The following is an 18,417-nucleotide window of genomic DNA, read 5'->3' as shown; positions in this document are numbered from 1 at the left end:
CCCACTCAGTCACACCTTGGCCCAAGTCTTGGTGGTGGCATTTTAATGGCTTTTGTTGGTGGCAGCAGCAGGAGGACGGGGAGAGTGTGCCTGCCCCCAGCATGTCTAGCCATGCCCTTTCCACTGGGCCAAGGCCAGGAAGGTGCGGATTTCCATGGGCTGCAGCGTGATGGCGGCAGGGTCCAGCCGGGAGGGAGAGGGCTGGGCTGTGGGGCCTGGGGAGGTGCAAAGGAGAAGTGAGGGGTGCCAGCTTCCTCTGCCTCACCCCCTCCTCCTGCTCCTTCCCCTCGGCCTCCACACAGCCATATACCCTCAAATCTATCCCCAGGGCCTTATTCCCAGACCCGTTTTAAACTGTCTCCCAGGCCCTGAATACTATCCCCAGATCCCCCAATCTGTCCCCAGTGTCGGGCCATCTCCCTCACACCCTCAAGCCCTAGCTAAAGACCATCATGCCAATCCCAGGAGTGATGCGCACAGCCCTCTCCCCAGAACTAGATACCCAGGGAATCCCATCTCAAACCCTCAAGACCCACTGCTAGTTTGCTTAGACCCACTTAAGACCCTTAACCCCCTAACCTGGATCTGAACACCGCCCTAGACGCTGGAGCTCTATCCCGGTCCTGGCCAACATTCCCACACCTGCCACACAGCCCCCAGCCCCCAACTCCCCGGGCAGGCCCCCACCCGTGGCTGGCGTCCACTTGAGCCTGGAAGCGCTGGCCCGGAGCTGGTTGGCCGCCAGCGTGGTCTCCTGCAGGTAGGTGATGGTGAAGGCGGAGAACAGGTCCTGTAGGCAGTGGATGGGCCGGGCTGAGTGGGGGCAAAGCAGGGTTTCCCCTCTCCCTTGTCTCCTTCCCACTTCTGCCCGCCTCACCCTCAAATCCAAGGTCACCGGGGAGCTCAGGTTGCCAGAGCCCTCCCCTACAGCGAACTGGTGCTCCAAGCGCAGGAGAAGCGTTGTCCTGTCCCAGCGGGCCAGTGTGAGCAGATGCACCGAGGGAGGCAGCTCCCGGCGGAGCCCTGAGAACTGCAGGAAGGGGGTGGGGCCGAGGCGCGGTTAGGGGGCGGGGCTCGGACGCAAGGGGCGTGGCTTCGTCAGGGAGGGCAGAGGCTCAGCTAGAAAGGGTCGGGCTAAGCCAATGAGAGGATGGGACAGACCCAGGGAAGGGCGGTGCCAGGCTGGGGGCGGGCCCGAGCCCGGAAGGGGCAGACCTGATCTGGCCGGAGACCCACTGATAGGGCGGGGCTGAAGCTCAGGGGGCGTGTCTAGGGGCGGGGCCGAGCGTGGGGAAGTGGAGGCGAGAGGGTGGGGCCCAGTGAGCCGTGAGCCCGCCTGAAGGGAGAGCTCTGAGGCTGCGCTAAGACCCAGTCGTGGCGGGATGGGACTCAGCAAGCGGGGACTGCCGGGCGACGGGGTTGAGCTGAGGGGGTGGGACTAGCTTATGGCCTCCCCAGGACGAGTTAGGGGCGGGCGGAGTGGGTCCCGCCTAAGGCCAGGAAAACCCTCCGTGGTTTACTGGGGTCTTCTCCACCTGGCGGCTCCACGCCCCTCACCTGCTTGCGCGGGGCGACTCCCGGGTGGTAGGGGGCGCCGCCACCGGGGGCCAGCACCACCTGCGGGGCCAGCAGCTCTTTCTCTGCCTGCAACCGGTGCCTGGTGGCCGCGGTCGGAGCCTTGTCCAGCAGCACGAGGTGGCGCCCTCGCACCCACAGCCCCAACCCCTCCTCCAGCAGCGGCTCCCCTACTCCACGTCCATCGTCTTTCAGAAGCCTTCGGTGCACCTGTGGGGAGTGGCCAGGAGAGGGTGAGGAGTCCCTCTGGCCGATTTCTGGGCCAGAAATTTGGGTAAGGGCTTGTGGAAATTTCAAGAGAAACCAAAGAGTGAGAAGAATGGATGCGGAGAAAGGTCTAGTAGGGGACCGCCAGCAGAAGTGGGGATCCAACCTAGCAAGGGACTAGGACAGAGGGAGGGAAGGATCTAACGGGATAGGGCAAGTCAGGGCCTGGAGGAGATGGGGAGCTAGGTAGGGACTGAACAAAAGCTTGGAGTAAACTTTCCACATAGGAATGGAGGTCTCAGCTTAGTGGGGACTACAGGCAGTGGGGTGCGCCTAGCAGAGAACGGAGCAGAAACAGGCTTTCAAGGCCCAGTAGGGGGCCAGGGTGGGAACAGGCTGAAACAGGGCTCTGGCCACTCACCATGAGCTCCATGGAGCCATCCTTCAAGCTGCTGCCCCCCTGGGAGCGGTCAGTCAGCACAGTCAGCTGCATCTTGCCATCCTGGGCGTTGGGGGGGTGAGGGGAGAGTGAGGGGTCCCATAGCCAGCCAGCTATGGCCCCCAGACAGGTATCACAGGGGATGGTGGAGACCACCAAGGACAACCAAGAGATGCTAGGAATGATGGCGACCCCCACTCTGTGGAGGCGTGCTAAGAAATGGGGAGCAGGATGGAGTTGTTACCCTGATGTAAATGCGGCTGTTGACTGGATAGTAATTGCCTGCCACTGGCTCAGTCTGGTTCAGCTTCCAGGTGGGTCGATAATCCCGCCTGGGGAGGGGGAGGGTTTGGTCAGGCCTGGGGTCCAGCTCCCCTTCCCCGGTCTATCCATTCCTCACTCCCCCTTCATCCCCTCCCTCCCACACTCAGAGGATCAGCAGATGCCCCCATAAGCCTGGGCCCCACACACCACAGACCACTCTTTACTGCCCCCAGTTACCCCACCTCCTCTCCAGGATCTCCCGGCCATTGCTGTCTGTGTAGAACAGTCCTTTTGTCTCCAGCACTGTGTCAAAGCGACTGATGATCTCCTTCCCCCAGCCGTCACTGGACCCGAGGGGATAGCAAGACTGTGAGCTTCACCTATCCCACCCTGCCCTTGCCCCCACCCCCCAAGTCCCAGTGGGTGCTACTCACCCCACAGGTATTGGTCCCACTGTCCACTCCAGCTCCAGGTGCCGCTGTCCTGGGTACAGACGAATCACCTGGGAACACCAGGCTGAGAAGTTCTGGTGCACCTCCTGCACCAAGGGTGTCTGCGGGCACATGGGGGCGGGGGGTAAGTCTAAGCCTGCACCTGCACACCAGCAAGCCCTGCGGATACCCACCCCTGCTATTAACCTCATAGAGGCCTACATCCAGGTCAACTCCACTCATAGCATGGGAACCTCCCCCACACTTCCCATGTCAGATGTTAACACATAATTCTTAAGTGTAGCATATATGCTTGCTGTCCGCCGTTACCCCGTCTTCCCTCCTTAGAACAGGATTCTAGCTTGGCAAGTGGCTACCTGGAATAAAGACTATATTGTCCAGTCTTCCCTGAGGCTATCAGGAGCTGTGTAACCATGGTTTGCTCAATGGAAAATGATCAAAGAGGCGTACACAATGTTCCTTGCCTCTTTCCCTCTCCCACTGGCTCAAATGCAAATATGACGGCTGGAGCTTAAGCAGCCATATTGGGCCATGAGGTAGAAGCTGAATGTTGAGGAGGGCAGAACAATGAGACAGAAGAGGCCTGGATGACTCTGAAGTCACTCCATCTGCCCTGTATGGCCCAGCCAGACTTTCTGTTAGATGGAAAGGAACGTCTACCATTAATTTTGGCAACTGTTACTGCAGCAAAATTATATCCTAATGCAGTGACCCATATATGCAGAAGTTCACCTCAAGGAGAATTATGTCGAATATCAATCTTGCCATTACCTGGCCCACTCCTACCCTAAGAGGAAATGTCAATGAGAGGCCCCGAGAAACCCCACAAGGGTGAGCCCCTGTTCCCAGCCAGATGCACCCTCAGATATCCATCCTAAGTGAGAATCACCCAAGCCCTATCCAAGTGTGAACTCTCAAATATCCACCTCAGATATAATCCCCTCCTACCACAGATCCTTGGTGAACTCTTCAAGCAGCTACACCTGGTTCTCCCCATTCACGGGCCAAGAGGGAACACCCCACCCCCAGTTTCAAAAGCTAAGTATAATCCTGACACCCGCAGCAGATGTGAAAGCCTTCGTACTTGCTCCCACGGAATGACTGTTCCTCAACCAGCCGTGAATATCAGCCCTGTGGGAAGATTCTCAATATTCCCCTCAGGTCTTAGCCCTCTTATCTGATAGAGATATAAACCCGACCCCCCGCCCCTACCCACATATGGCTCACCACCCCCCCAGGCTCCACACCTCCCCCACACCCACTCATCATTCAAGGCCCCAGACCTTCACCACGTGCGTTTGAGCCCAGTGGCTCACGATCAATGGTTCCTGGCGGTTGGGTCTGAAGATGTAGGCACCCGAGACCTGGGCGCTTAGATTGTTGCCTACACTGGCGTTGTACCTGGGGCCGGGGCAGGTGAGAGTCAGGTAAGTGACCCCAGCTCTACTTACACCCCCTCCCTGGCCTGGTGGTCCCCCCCTCACCAGTAGAAGGCTTGGCGAACAGGCAGCAGGAGGTTCTGGTCCAGGTTCTCCAACTCCACCAAGAGTCCTGTGTCAGGGTCAAACCTAGCCTGGAGGTACTGGGTAGAAAAGGGCAGACACAGGTTAATAACCATCATCTCAGCCAAGGGCAGCTTCTTCATCCTTCCTGGGACTCAGGAGAAAGTCCAGGAGCTACCCTCCCCTCCTCCTCCTCTCTCTCTCTCTCTCCTCACACCTGACCCTATTAACAAATCCTAACAACTCTACCTTCCACCTCCTCCTCCTCAATCTGACCACTTCTCACCATTTCCATGGCCTTCTAGGACTAGTGCGGCAGACCCCTTCCAGGCTCGCTTCCCCAGTCAGTTCCCCCCGCCCGCGGCCACCAGAGGGCGCCAGTGACACCCTAAATACCATCCTAGCCAGTCAGCTTGGGCCCAGGGCTGACTCGCGCATTTGACAAAGGAATCATAGTGCCATGGCCCAGGAGACTTTTAGGGGCCAATGGAAATATGTAAATTTTGATTTCTTCTAGAATCAGAAGAAAACTTAAATGTAATAATAATGAATATATTATACTTGTCTTTTACAGCCACCTGCTCATGAAATACAATTTTTAACTTTTTTTTTTCTAATGGAAAAAGGGCCCCACAAAGGCAAAAGTGCTAGGGCCCATTACAGTCTTAATGCAACCTTGCTCCTGACGTGGCTCCTTCGAAGTAAAAGGCAAAGTCTTTCCCTTAGGCCCTCAAGTCTTGCAGAGTCTGACCTGTCACCCAATACCCATCCCTTGAGCCCCAGGGGGTTCCTGGAACACTCAGCACCCTTCTGCCTGAGGGCTCTTGTTTCTGCAGCTCCCTGCCTGCCTGGATCCCTCTTCCCCTACATGGCCACGTGGCTCCCTCCCTCGAATCTCTGCCCTGCCTCATTTAATTTGCAAACCCCTACCACTGTCAGCCCTTATGTATCTGTCCAGTGTCATCCATGATTACACTGGGTCCTCACAGTCCCAGGAACGGATACTGAGGCTCAAAGGGAGGTGGTCACTTACTGGAGGACACATAACGAGGGACTGGTGACTAGACCATGAACCCAAGACCCACTGATCCAGAGTCCATGCAGCTTACCATGACACCTCAAATTTGTCACAGGGGAAGGGAAGGGCATCTGAACGGAGTCTCACCTCATTTTGGATGGCCAAGCCATGGGACCAGGACTTCTGGGATCTGGGCTGGCGGTTGTGGGCATGGGGGCTCCGGCCGGGCACCTGGGTTACTGAGTAGATGCTGAAGCCCAGGGCAGGCACTGAGGCCGAGAAAAGCAGGTCCGAACTGTCTGAGCTAGGAAGTCTCACCACCTTGGGTAATGGAGGAGGGAAATTGAGTCAAGAGGCTATGAGTATAAATACTGAGCTGTACATAAAGGGATGGGTCAAACTCCAGGAGAAGAATGAGCCCCAAATGGGGAGAAGAAATATAGGTGTTGGCCAGGGAGGATGGAGTGTCAAATTCTGAGTTAAAGATCGCAGAGAAGATTCATAAAACGGGGGGGGGGGGGGGGGGGGGGACAGGGCGCCTGGGTGGCTCAGTCGTTAAATGTCTGCCTTCAGCTCAGGTCATGATCCCAGGGTCCTGGGATCGAGCCCCGCATCGGGCTCCCTACTCGGCAGGAAGCCTGCTTCTCACTCTCCCACTCCCCCTGCTTGTGTTCCTGCTCTATCTCTCTCTCTGTCAAATAAATAAATAAAATCTTTAAAAAAAAAGGGGGGGGGGACATTTAGGGACATGCAGAGACTGTGGGAGAAGGGGAAGTGAGGGAAGAAATGGGGGAGGAAATCCCTGAAGCAGGGGAATGAGGGAAAGGCAGGTTTGGGGGGAGGAAAAGATTCATAGGTAGAGGCCTTCTAGAACGAGGGAAATAAAGCAAAAAAAAGAAAAAAGAAAAAAGAAAATTCGGGATGCCTGGATGGATCAGTTGGTAGAGCATGCCACTCAGTCTCGGTGTTGTAAATTGGAGCCCCACACTGGATGTGGAGATTACTTAAAAAAATAAAATCTTTTAAAAAATATTAATCTTTTAAAAAATAAAATATATTTTTAAAGATTTTATTTATTTATTTGACAGAGAGAGACACAGCGAGACAGGGAACACAAGCAGGGGGAGTGGGAGAGGGAGAAGCAAGCTTCTCGCTGAGCAGGGAGCCCGATGCGGGACTCGATCCCAGGACCCCGGGATCATGACCTGAGCCGAGGGCAGACGCTTAACGACTGAGCCACCCAGGTGCCCCAAAATAAAATATTTTTTATTATTATTTTTTTAAAGGTTTTATTTATTTATTTGACAGAGAGAGACACAGCGAGAGAGGGAACACAAGCAGGGGGAGTGGGAGAGGGAGAAGCAGGCCTCCTGCAGAGCAGGGAGCCCGATGCGGGACTCGATCCCAGGACCCTGGGATCATGACCTGAGCTGAAGGCAGTTGCTTAACCAACTGAGCCACCCAGGCGCCCAATAAAGTATTTTTTTAAAAATTCATGAGGAGACATTAAAAAGGGAGAGATTGTCCGAGAGGCAAGACAGGGGGGTAAAGGGGAGCGCATGTTTCCAAGGGGGTATGATGTTAAGGGGAAGAAAAAGAAAAAGTACTAGGCCCAAGGTATTGATGGAGGGGGAGATATGCATGAGTTACCCGAGAGAGGGAGGTGTCCATGGGAGGAGTTATCCATGGAGGGAGATGTGTCCATGGGGTGGGGTGAGGTGGGGCAGAAATCCCCAGGAGGAGGTGTCCAAGGCAGGAGGTAATCATAGGGGGTGGTACTCATAGGAGAAATATTTGTTGAAAGGGCTTACATCGCTGGGCACAATTGTGCCATTCGGGTCCCTCACGTCGAAAATGTGGTCGCTGACTGGCAGCCGCACCATCCAATCCACTTTCCGCCCCAAGGGGTTATAAATGGTCACTTGGAACTGGTGTGGGAGGGCCAGATCGGTCATGGGTCACAGCAGGCCTTCTTGAAACCCACCCACCACATGCGGCAACGTCCTTGGGTGATCCGAGCCCCCATGGGGTGCTTTGGTCTCTTCCACCCCAGCTTCACCGCCCCCCAAGTGATCGCTCCGCAGACCGATCCTCCCAACCAATTTCACACCGGCAGGTACCTCAAGAGCCCTTCAGTCCGAGCCCCGCCTCCTCCGGGCCCCGCCCCCGTGTCCTCAGTTTCCAGTGCTGTCCCACCCACCTGCTTCCCGGCCCCGCCCCTCCAGCCCGAGCCCGGCTCACGCTCTTGGCTGTCTGGCTGAGCGGACAGACACTGATGTTGAGGTTGCGGCAGTACGTGAAGTCCTCCTTGGAGCCGCTGAGCCGCGCGAGCGCATTGCTCAGGAGAACCTGTGGGAGGGAGCGTAAAAGTCCATGGGTCAGCTCTGGAGGCCCACCCAGGTCTCCTCCGTGTCTCCTCCCGGACCCCGCCCCTTGCCTGTCCCCGCCCACGAGCGCTCCTAGGCCCCGCCCCTCCTGTCTCCGCCTCTCACCCCAGGCCCCGCCCCATGCAGGCCTACCTAGACTCCACCCCACTGCCCTTGGCCACGCCTCTTCCGGTGTCCGCCTATCATTCTACACCCGCCTCTTCCCGGCCCCGCCCCCTCCCTGGCTCCACCCCGCGCACCTCGCAGGGCCCCCAGCCTGCCGCTAGCTGGCGCGCGTAGTCATTGGCCACGTGCTGCCGGGACGTGCCGCTGACCGCGTCGTGATGCTGGAGCACCGCCATCGCCTCGTCTGCAGGCAGACGGTGAACCGGCTGGGGTCTCTGCAGGACTCTCAGTCCAGACCCCAAGGACACGGGAAAGATCACGTGTGGGAGGGCAGGGTCCCGAGGAGTTTTATGAGGGGACTCGATGGGGTGGCCGAGGGTCGGTGTGGCCAGCTTCAGACACACTCCCGTCCCCTCATCGTCTCAACACCTACTGAGGGGTGCACTGTCTCCTGAGCCATAGGGTCCCACGTTGGCTGCCGGACCCGCCAGTGCCTCCAGCTGGTTGCACACCTGGGGAACAGAGGAGGTGTGTTGGGGCCCCGCACCTTTTGGGACCCCTGGGCGCCCCCTTGAGCCCAGTGCCCACTCACCTGCAGAAAGTTGTAGCTGAGGCGCTCATAGCGTTTGAGGGCCGGCCGGCTGGAAAAGTAGCCGGTCCAGAACTTGTGGGGGCCGTCGGCGTAGGGAAAGAAGTCATCCTGTTTTACGGACCTGCAGCGACAGAGGCATTGAGGGCCGGGTCATGACCCAAAGGGCAGGCCAACCCCCCCAAGCTCCCATGTCCCCCCAAATACCAGGTGAGGTTGGCCTTGTTCAGCTCCCAGAGGTAACAGGCGGGAGTGGAGTAGAGAACATTGACGCGGCTCCCGTTGGCCTGCTGCTGGGGGGGAGGTGTCCGTGTGTGAGCCCTCGGGAGCCGGCACCTTCCCAGGGGGTCCCCAGCTGTGCACACACATCCTCACACACATGTGCGCACCTTCATGCATGCGGTGGGTTCGGATTCTTGTAGTACACATTTTGAGTGCAAACCAATGGCCCAGTGTGAGGCTGAATTTTGGCAGCAACTCAACATTACCAGCATGGAAAGAATTTCACAGAGGCGAGAATAAACCTGAAATTTTTACTAAACTTTTTTTTTTAATTCCAATTTTTTTAATTCCAATCATTAAAAATTTTTTGTGGGGGCGCCTGGGTGGCTCAGTTGGTTAAGCGTGGGACTCTTGATTTGGGCTCAGGTCATGATCTCAGGGTCGTGAGATAGGCCCCGCCTAAGGCTCTGTGTTCAGGAGGGAGTCTGCTTGAGATTCTCCCTCTCCCTCTGTTCCTCCCCCGCTCATCTCCCCTCTCTAAATAAAGAAAGAAATAAAATCTTAAAAATTTGTGTGTGTGTGTGGAAAAACTAAGTATGACATTATAGGGCAGGAGTGATCATTTCTCAGGACTGTCAGGTTATTGCTCAATGACACCACTGTTAGAATGAATGGAGGTTCACTTTCAACTGAAGTGGAGGACCAAGAAGGTGACCTCCTCTGTGAAGAAAAAGATGTTTGTGGGCACCTGGGTGGCTCAGATGGTTAAGCGTCTGCCTTCGGCTCAGGTCATGATCCCAGGGTCCTGGGATCGAGTCCCACATCAGGCTCTCTGCTCCTTGGGAGCCTGCTTCTCCCTCTGCCTCTCTCTCTCTCTGTCTCTCATGAATAAATAAATAAAAATCTTTATAAAAAAAAAAAAGAAAAAGATGTTTGTTCTGCTTGTGTTGTGAACCCAGTGCCCGGTACACAGTAGGTGCTCACTAAACACTTGAGTGCATGAAGGGAAGTAAATGGGACTACACACCTTTATGTGCATCCACATGTCTACCCCTGCATACACAGTCACATACATAGTTACACACACACACACACACACACACAGGATTTGCTCAGTAAACAGTCACTTGCTTCTTCAATATGCTCGATTTCAGACACAATCTAGAAGCAGAGGCCAGCCCCACTCTCCTGGAACCCACAGCCAAGTGGAGGAGAGATACTGAACAGATAGTCCGTTATAATCAGCCTGGCTGTGGCCTCACAGGTATTTGTGGGGACTGTGTGTACACAGAGGAAAGGGCAGGAGCTCCACCTGTGTTTGGTGAAGTCTTCCTGGAGGAGGAAACATTGCAGCTTGCATGTTAAAGGAGAAGCAGGTGTTCAGCCCCAAATAACAGTAATAAGCAACCACCATAATACTGGTTATTTACCTGGCCCTGTTCTACTGATCTGTATAAATGAACTCATTAAACCCTAACAGCCTTATCAGGTGGGAGCCACCATTATGCCCATTTTCTAGATAAGAAAACTAAGGCAGAGTGCTTAAGATTTCTCAGGGTCACAGAGCCACTAAGTGGCAAGCTAGGGATTTGAAGTAAGAGACTCTATTTCCAATAGAATGCAGTGGGCAGAGGAGCGGTCCGGGGCAGGAGGAAACCTATGGCAGCTCAGGACGATGATATTTACAGAAGAAAGTGATCAAGGTGTCCAGGGCTCCTCGGGGTCATGGGGAGCCCTGGGAAATGTCTTTTGGAAGGCCCTTGGTGATGTTCTTGAGGGTGTTTTGGGTGAAACAGTGATGCTGGGAGCAAGTGGAAGCTGAGGACATGGAGACTGCCAGTAGACAGCTCTGAGGATGGAACTGATGGGAAGGACATTTCAGATGTGAGAGGCCCAAGGATGTCTGAGTCCTGATTCCCAGAACCTGTTAGGTTACATGGTAAAGGGAAATTAAGGCTGCAAATGGAGTTCAGGTTGCTGATAAGCTGACCTTAGAATAGATTATCCTAGATGATCTGTAGGGCCCAGTGTCATCACGGGTCTTTAAAAGAGGAAGGTGGGGGCACCTGGGTGGCTCAGTCAGTTAAGAGTCCAACCCTTATTTTGGCTCAGGTCATGATCTCAGCGGTTTGAGATCAAGCCCCGCATCTGGCTCTACGCTTAGCGTCGAGTCTGCTTGAGATTCTCTCTCTCCCTCTCCCTCTGCCCCTCCCTGCCTTGCACTAGCACACACACTCTCTCTCTCCAAATAAATAATATTTTTTTAAAGATTTTTTTTTATTTATTCATTTATTTGAGAGAGAGAGAGAGAGCACATGAGAGGGGGGAGGGTCAGAGGGAGAAGCAGACTCCCCGCTAAGCAGGGAGCCCAATGCGGGACTCGATCCCGGGACTCCAGGATCATGACCTGAGCCGAAGGCAGTCGCTTAACCAACTGAGCCACCCAGGCGCCCCAAATAAATAATTTTTTTAAAAAAGTAGAAGAGGAAAGAGCGAGTGAGAGTAAGAAAGAGATGTGATGAGAGACGCAGGGGCAGAGAGCGGCTGCGTGGCTGGCTTGCAAGATGGGGGGCCATGAGTCAAGGAATGCAGGAGGCCTCTAGAAGTTGGACACTTTCCCCAAGAGCTTCCAAAAGGAACCCAGCCCTGCTGACATCTTGATTTTTAACCCAAACCCAATTTTTAACCCAACGCAAGTCGGAATTGTGTCCGACTTCTGGCCTACAAAACTGTAAGATGATATATTTCTGTTGTTTTCAGCCGCTATATTTGTTGGTCATTTGTTACAGTAGCAATAAAAAACTAAGAGAGCACCCACTGCGATGCATATGACCCAAGGGCCAGGGATCCAAGCACATTCATGCACACGAGTTGGCACACTTACCTGAGCGTTGACCAGCTCGATGAGCCGGTCAAGGTTCTTGAACCACATGTTGGCATTCTCATACTGGAAGTCTGAGCCCATGGTCATTATGGTGTGGTTGGTGCGGTAGTTCTGGCCCTGCAGGTGGAATGGAGAATTCCTCAGGCCAGGGTGTCCTGGGCCATCCCTGCGTACAGCTGTGTCGTGGTATATATGTGGTCAAGAGTGCAGGTGCTGGGGCGCCTGGGTGGCTCAGTCGTTAAGCGTCTGCCTTTGGCCCAGGTCATGATCTCAGGGTCCTACGGGGAGTCTGCTTCTCCCTCTCCCTCTGCCCCTCCACCCCTGCTTGTGTGCACTCACTCTCTCTCCCTCTCAAAAAATAAATAAAATCTTTAAAAATAATAAATCAATCTTTAAAAAACAAGTGTGGGTGCACGTAGAGGAGTGGAGGGGGCAGTGGAAGTGGGTCCTGTGGGAGCGTAGGGACGCATGTAAAAATAGCCTCACACTGTTGAGTACTCGTGTGCCCAGATGAGGGCACTGAGGCACTGCACCATGCTGTCTCATGCCTTTGGTGAGTGTTTGGGGCAGCAAAGGTTGTCTGCAGTCTTCTAATCAGAAATGAACACAAATCTGGGAGGGGAGCCTGGCGATGGTGAATGGAATGCTACCTTCCTCCGAGGGTGATGAGGAGGTGTTAGGGAATGCCCGTGCCATGGAGAGGGCCCAGTGCATTATGAACACGAGTCTCACGGGCTCTGCACAGTAGGGTTACCTGGGCAGTGGCCAACTGCAGGAAGTAATCGACCAACTCCTTGGCATTGTACTCGGGGCTGCGTGGATCCTCCACAAAGGGCTTGTCAGCACACAGCGTGTCCCAGCACAGTTTCTCCGGTGGGTTGTAAATATTGGGGAGCACACCTGCATGCCACACCAGGCTCAGCGACCCCCCCTGCCCGGGGGTCAAAGCCTGCCACACCCCACCAGGAGGGACCTCAGAATTTGCAGGCCCCAGGGCAAAGTGCAAGTGCTGGGTCCTTGTTTGTAAATTATTAAGAGTTTCAGGACAACAGAGTATAAAAGCAAACCCAAGGCCCTCTGAGCATGGTCCCAGGTCCCATGCCCCTGGGGCCAGCCCTGACCCCAGCCCACACGCCCTTACTGGTAAAGAGGTCGGCTACTGGGGGCTCCAGGCTGGCGCTAGCCCGCCAAACCTGCTCCATCTCTTGCTTCTTCTTCCGCACCCCCTTATCTTGATAATCCAGACGCCCGAAGAAGAAGCCATCAAAGCCCATCTGGAGGTGGGGAGGGATGAGGACCGGGATCAGAGGGCAGGAGCAGTGGGTGCCCAGTCCTCTCCCCACCACCCGCCAGTCCCCTCAGCGTGGGAGGGGCAGTCAGAGCACAGTTAGAAAAAGCAGGTCTGAAACAAGGAAGGGCTCCAGCTCATTTTGAAGCTTGGGGAAGGGTCAGATGACACTGCGGGAGGGCTGGGAGGTGCGGGTGCAATGCTCGATTAGACTTCCACCTTCCCCAGCTTGGAAAGAGGCCTGATTCAAATCCCCCTTAAGCAGCCTGAGAATGGAAGGGATCAGAGAGTGGAAAGGGGACGCCATCATGGCAAAGGTTGTGAAGCCGGTTGAAAAGCTGGGCAGGCCTCCACCTGCCACCTGGCTTTGGAGATGAACCGGGATCATAGCAAATGGGGTGGGGCCAGGGCTACAGTGAGGGGCAGGTGTGGGGCCCGGGAGGAGCCAGCTGGAGTGGGGTCACATCCTGGGCGGAGGCAGAGCAGAAAGGCTGGAGGGGGGGGGGGGGGGGCAGGCAGTAATGGAATTCATAGCTCACCCAAGAGGCAGGGTCTCAAGGGACCAGAGGACAGGGCCTGGGCCAGGTGAGCTTGCAGGGAAGGGTGGGGCTTGAGTGGCCAAGGGAGGAGTCAGAGCTAGGAGTGAGGTTGGTAGATCACCTGTGCGAACAGCGAGGCCTGCTCCCGAGAGTGACCAAAGGGGTCAATGTGCCAGGCCACACGGGGGAGCCCATCTTTGCCAAATGTGTTTTCCAGAAAGCGCAATCCAAGCGTCATCTGGTCTATGATGGCTCCGTAGTGGGTGGCTGCCTCATCGTTCATCACCCAGCCACCATTGGCAAACTCCAGGCGTCCTGTGCGGGAAGGGCAGTCTGGGTGGATTGTCAGGGCCAGGACTGGGGCCAGGGGTGGCAATGCAGGGGATAAGAAGGCCTGCCTGCAAACCTAGGCCTGGAGGGAGAAGAGGAGTCACTCCCAAGCCAGTGTAGCCAGACATGGAACAGAGGGCCCCTGCATGGCAGGCTTCCCTGAGGATCCCCTGGAGGTGGGGCCCTGTAGGATGCATAGGAGTTCTACAAATAAAGGGAAATTCCAGGCAGGCAGAGCCACATGCACATACAGGCTGCAGAGGACATGATAAAATCTCAGAAGCTGGAGGAGGGTCAGAAACAGAGCTGAGCTGGGCTTCCTCTTTTCACTTCCTTCGGGCAGGCTTACCCTGGCGCACCAGGTCCCGCACAACTTCCTGTGTTGCATTTGTCTGCTGGTGCCACCAACGGGAGAAGAAGGCAATCTCCACATAGATGAATCGGCGGGTGGGCTCCATCAGCAGGGAAGAGATGACTGAGTCTAGGATGTACTGTACCCCCGCATGCTGGACGTCATTCTGGACTGTGGGCACAGGGGTCAGGCAATCAGGGACAAATGAGCCAAGGGGGGCATTCTTAGACACAGGAGCTCAAACTGGACAATGTCCCCCCTCCCAATGTCCAGGACCCAGAAAGGATCTGAAGGACTCAAAGGGGCAAGGGGGCCCCACGGGGAAGTCTCCATGCTCTACTCACTGCCATAAAAGTACTGATCCACAGTCTTGAGCCAGCCCACATCGTCATGCGTGTGGGCCACCAGGTGCACGTTGAGCATGTCCGGATGCACCAATGGGCATGTCTGCACAGGGACCCCAAATACACACATCCTGTCAGTTACACCGAGGTTAAGAAGCAGGCTGGGGGGGCACCTGGGTGGCTCAGCCATTAAGCGTCTGCCTTCGGCTCAGGTCATGATCCCAGAGTCCTGGGATGGAGCCCCGCATCGGGCTCCCTGCTCTGCGGGAAGCCTGCTTCTCCCTCTCCCACTCCCTCTGCTTGTGTTCCCTCTCTCGCTGTGTCTCTCTCTGTCAAATAAATAAAATCTTAAAAAAAAAAAAAAGAAGCAGGCTGGGGTGGGGCTGGGGACACAAGATAAGTTTTGATCTAGAGGTGAGTGACTCAGAGAAATGGGGCCAGGTCCTTCTAGGGAGGACACCCACAGAGTTGGGCATACAAATACAACCCCCACCTGACACAACTCCTCAGGGCAGCTCTCACTCACACCCTGGGTTACCAGTAATAGTAGTAGCAAATGATTATTAGGCATTTGCAAATAGGAAGCAGCCACCCTGGGGCTTGGGGGGCAGTATCTCATTTTCAGATGAGAGCACTAGGGATCAGAGTGGTTAAGTGACTTGCCCCAAGTCACACAGCCAGGAAGTCAGGGAGCCAGACTGGAACTCCAGGCAGGCTGACTCCAGAGTCCCAACTCTCAAGCAATCCCCCCTCACCCCCCGCCCCCCTCCCACATACACACATATGTCCAATCACACAGTTAAGTGCATGCAAAGTCCAGGCAAGCCGACCCACAGAAGGAAGGAGGCAGGTACAGAGAGCCCAATTCTCAGGCTCTCACGGCCAGATCTTTCAACGACGCAAAGCATGCCTTCAGGCCACACTGTCATATTAACAACCATTCACTACGCACCCACAGAACAAACCCACCCACACCTCCGGACCCTACTCGGGGCTTCGCTCCAGCTTGTGTACATTTCCGCTCCCGGGCCACGCTCACCTCGTATCCCGCGGCCCGAGCGCCGGGCGCCGCCACCAACAACAAAAAGAGGAAGGAGAGAGGCGGGAGCGGTGGCTGCAGCGCGCGGGAGCTCGTCGTGGGCCCTGACGCGCCCCGGCCGCCACCGCCAGCGCGGACCCCCGAAGGCCGCGCGTCGGCGACCATGGCTCCGCAGCTGCCGCCGCCGCCGCCGCCACGGCCACCGCAGCCGCCACCAGGGACTTCCCGGGCCCGGAGTGGCCGGGCAAACGCCCCGCCCCCAGAACCCGACCTGGCCAATGGTTGCTGGCGGGGGCGGGGCTAGGGTGCTGCCGGCCGTGTCACGGGCCTGAGGCCTCAGCTCTGGCTAGCCCCTGGGGACACTAGGAGTGTACGGAGGTGTTGGGCGTGTCCCACCCTCGGGTGCTGGTTTAACCAGGGGAGCCGTTAGTGTCTCACCGCCTCCGAGTGTCCTCGGAGTGTCCCTTTGTCCCCGTGGACGCAGAGGCTTCAGACTTTCCTCCGGGTGTAGTTTGCTTAGGAGGTGGGAGCGTGTGCGTGGGATCCTAGGATGTTCCATTGATCTTCAGGGCTAGGGTCTTGGAGGGACCTAGCTTGCTAGGAGCAGGGGTTGATGATGGTCCTGTTCTGTCCTATGAGGATTATGCACAGAGGAACTGCCCTTGGGGTACTGAGGATGGGAGGTATCTAGCCTGATTGGAAGAAATACCCATGGGACTCAGGTGAGGAGTGACAGGTGGGGGAGGACTCAGTCTTTCATGCTTTTCCCAATCCCAATTAGTCCATCCAGCTCACTGATACTACCCGATTTGTCTGATAAGAAAATGAAAACCCGTGGCGCCTGGGTGGCTCAGTCGGTTAAGCAGCTGCCTTCGGCTCAGATCATGATCCCAGGGTCCTGGGATTGAGCCCCGCATCAGAGAAACGGGAGCCTGCTTCTCCCTCTCCCTCTGCCTGTTGTTCTGCCTACTTGTGTTCTCTCTCTCTGTGTCAAATAAATAAAATCTTCAAAAAATAAAAAATAAAAATGAAAATGAAAACCTACATTCCTCAGGTCAGCAGAACCCATCTGCTGAGTTGCCAGAAGACAGGGATCACTGTCCTGCCTCTGGCAACTGACTTAAGTCACAAGGCTTGTGAAATAAGCAAGTGAACGACCAGAAGGCTCCAGGCTAAAGCCCCAACAAAGGCCTGAGTGGAGGATCCGGAGCCCTTCCCCCAACAGGAAGAGCACCGTCAATGCCCAGGAGAGAGGTCCCAAAGAACAGCCAGAATGCAAAACTTTATTAATAATTAACTGGTTTCAACAAAAAAACGAGTGGATACACGTAGAAACATGGACAGCATCTCCCCCACCAGCAGGCAGGGTGGGGAAGGCAGGCAGGAGGGGTAGGCCTAGGGTATTCCCCTCTGCCCAGCAGAAGTGGAATCCCAGGTAAAGGGTCAGGTTCCCTCCATCCAGCTGTGAGTCCTGAGACTACCTCATTCAGGGAAGCCCAGGACACCAGCTGAGGGCAGAGGCTGAACAGCCAGGGGCCAGGCCTGGGGGAAGGTGTACAGAGTAGTCCTAGGCTGACTTCACCAGGGGGGCGTCATGGGCTGAGGGTTCTGCAGATATGACATCACCACGGCAGAGATGGACAGCCTGAGACAGGAGAGAAGTGTCAGGCCAGGATGGGTAGGCTTGGGTCCCCCTCTCCCACTTAGGAGTCCTCCTTCTCTAGGCCTAGACTCACATGAAGCTACTCATCATCTGTTTAGTGTCCTCAGAGCTCCGGGAGTTGGCAAAGCTGATGAAGGAGCAGTAGACAGCCACCCAAGCGCACCACTTCAGCTGGGGAAAGGCAGGTGGATGGGGGTATTCGGTCAGTGACAGGCACACCAATGAACCCCCCATAGGGGCATTCCCAGGCACGGGTTCCAACCCACTGATTCCACCCGACGCAGCTTGGACCTTATCCCCAAGAATCCCTCAGTCCCATTCCCCCTAGCCTATTCCAGGTACCCAGTTTCTCGTCCTACTCTCTTGGCCTGCGTCTCTGTCCGCACCACATACTCTCAGGCCTAAGAAGACTGGCCTTTGACATAGCTCGTGATGCTAAGAACCCCATCCTTTCTCCACGAGTCCCCTCCAAATTACTTTAAAACCTGGCCCCACCTTCAGACCGACCTCCCATGTACTCACCCTGACCCCTGGCCTCCCTCCTGGCTCTGGCTTTCTCCGCCCGGCAACACCGCAGCCCCGCCCCCGGCCAGGCCCACGCCCCGCCCCCTCAGCGTCAGCCCCGCTTCATTCCGAATCGGCTCCCCCCACCGGCTTCGCTATCAGGCGGAGCTACGCCAAAGGAAACTCAGCGCCGCCCACCTTGAGCATGAGACCGCACATGCTGAAGATCATGCCGAGGAGGTTCATGTAGTCCGGCGTCGGGTCGTCCAAGGCCGGGTTACACTCGCTCGGCGGGGGCTTGTACCTGCGACAGGCTCAAGAGTCAGAGGCACTCAAAGTCCCGCCCCCCGAAATGGACAAGCGCTTCCCTGGGCCTCGCCCCACAACCCGAGCCCTGTCCCCGTGACGTTGGGGTCCTCACCTCAGCACTTTGTTCGGCCTTCGTGGGTCCGACATATTGTTAGTGGACATGGCAGGTCGGAGGTCGCGCCTCTTCCGCTACGGGAGTTGCAGCTTCCGGCGCGGAAACGGAGGGTGGCTTTTAGAGTAGCACCCACAGGCTTCGAACTTCCGTTCCCAGCGGCGGGGGCCAGGACTCCTCCCAGCCAAGGGACAGAGAATTAGAAGAGACCAAAAATGTTCCTTGAAAACAAGAAGTGGGGAAAGAAACCTAGAAGCTGGAATCAGGTTTCAATATTCCCCGCACTGTCCCGA

General features: G+C 55.9%; 2 protein-coding genes across 3 annotated transcripts; both read right to left on the bottom strand.

Annotated features, from left to right (window-relative positions):
• MAN2B1 (mannosidase alpha class 2B member 1) lies at positions 1–15,787 on the bottom strand. Of its 2 annotated transcripts, none has more exons than XM_045862943.3 (24): positions 15,537–15,787; positions 14,498–14,600; positions 14,151–14,324; positions 13,593–13,786; positions 12,786–12,918; positions 12,399–12,544; positions 11,645–11,761; positions 8,746–8,831; positions 8,542–8,662; positions 8,383–8,461; positions 8,084–8,193; positions 7,699–7,806; positions 7,269–7,385; positions 5,605–5,778; positions 4,422–4,519; positions 4,221–4,338; positions 2,920–3,038; positions 2,728–2,829; positions 2,466–2,553; positions 2,204–2,284; positions 1,558–1,785; positions 878–1,030; positions 688–790; positions 1–215 (listed from the first exon to the last, which is right to left on the bottom strand). In XM_045862943.3, the coding sequence occupies exons 1-24, from the start codon at positions 15,699–15,701 to the stop codon at positions 106–108; spliced, it is 3,027 nt and encodes a 1,008-aa protein (XP_045718899.1). In that variant the 5' UTR covers positions 15,702–15,787; the 3' UTR covers positions 1–105. The 2 variants fall into 2 exon arrangements, with proteins under 2 accessions (XP_045718899.1, XP_045718900.1); XM_045862944.3 differs by having other exon boundaries at positions 8,746–8,828.
• A 1,016-nt stretch (positions 15,788–16,803) lies between these two features.
• Positions 16,804–18,263, bottom strand: WDR83OS (WD repeat domain 83 opposite strand). The gene is made up of 4 exons (XM_045862941.2): positions 18,125–18,263; positions 17,902–18,007; positions 17,273–17,370; positions 16,804–17,181 (listed from the first exon to the last, which is right to left on the bottom strand). Exons 1-4 carry the CDS (start codon positions 18,172–18,174, stop codon positions 17,115–17,117), a joined length of 321 nt encoding a protein of 106 aa, XP_045718897.1. The 5' UTR covers positions 18,175–18,263; the 3' UTR covers positions 16,804–17,114.
• Positions 18,264–18,417: the final 154 nt, after the last annotated feature.

Source organism: Mirounga angustirostris, unplaced genomic scaffold (genome assembly GCF_029215605.1).
Source record: "Mirounga angustirostris isolate CCGP_5_RB_7025 unplaced genomic scaffold, mMirAng1.0.hap1 SCAF_1, whole genome shotgun sequence".
In the NCBI taxonomy this organism is placed as follows: Eukaryota; Metazoa; Chordata; class Mammalia; order Carnivora; family Phocidae; genus Mirounga; species Mirounga angustirostris.
Note: the sequence above shows the minus strand (reverse complement) of the source record. Positions and strands in the feature narration are given on the sequence as shown.

What these genes read in the sequence shown, in the direction of transcription:
- MAN2B1 (XM_045862943.3), bottom strand. Translation starts at nt 15,701, where the DNA reads ATGGTCGCCGACGCGCGGCCTTCGGGGGTCCGCGCTGGCGGTGGCGGC. An exon ending in GGATCAGTACTTTTATGGCA is followed by an intron (nt 14,325 to 14,497) that starts GTGAGTAGAGCA and finishes CTGTGCCCACAG; the next exon opens with TCCAGAATGACGTCCAGCAT. An exon ending in GCACAATTGTGCCCAGCGAT is followed by an intron (nt 5,779 to 7,268) that starts GTAAGCCCTTTC and finishes CCATTACCCAAG; the next exon opens with GTGGTGAGACTTCCTAGCTC.
- WDR83OS (XM_045862941.2), bottom strand. Translation starts at nt 18,174, where the DNA reads ATGTCCACTAACAATATGTCGGACCCACGAAGGCCGAACAAAGTGCTG. An exon ending in AGGCCGAACAAAGTGCTGAG is followed by an intron (nt 18,008 to 18,124) that starts GTGAGGACCCCA and finishes AGCCTGTCGCAG; the next exon opens with GTACAAGCCCCCGCCGAGCG. An exon ending in CAGATGATGAGTAGCTTCAT is followed by an intron (nt 17,182 to 17,272) that starts GTGAGTCTAGGC and finishes CTCCTGTCTCAG; the next exon opens with GCTGTCCATCTCTGCCGTGG.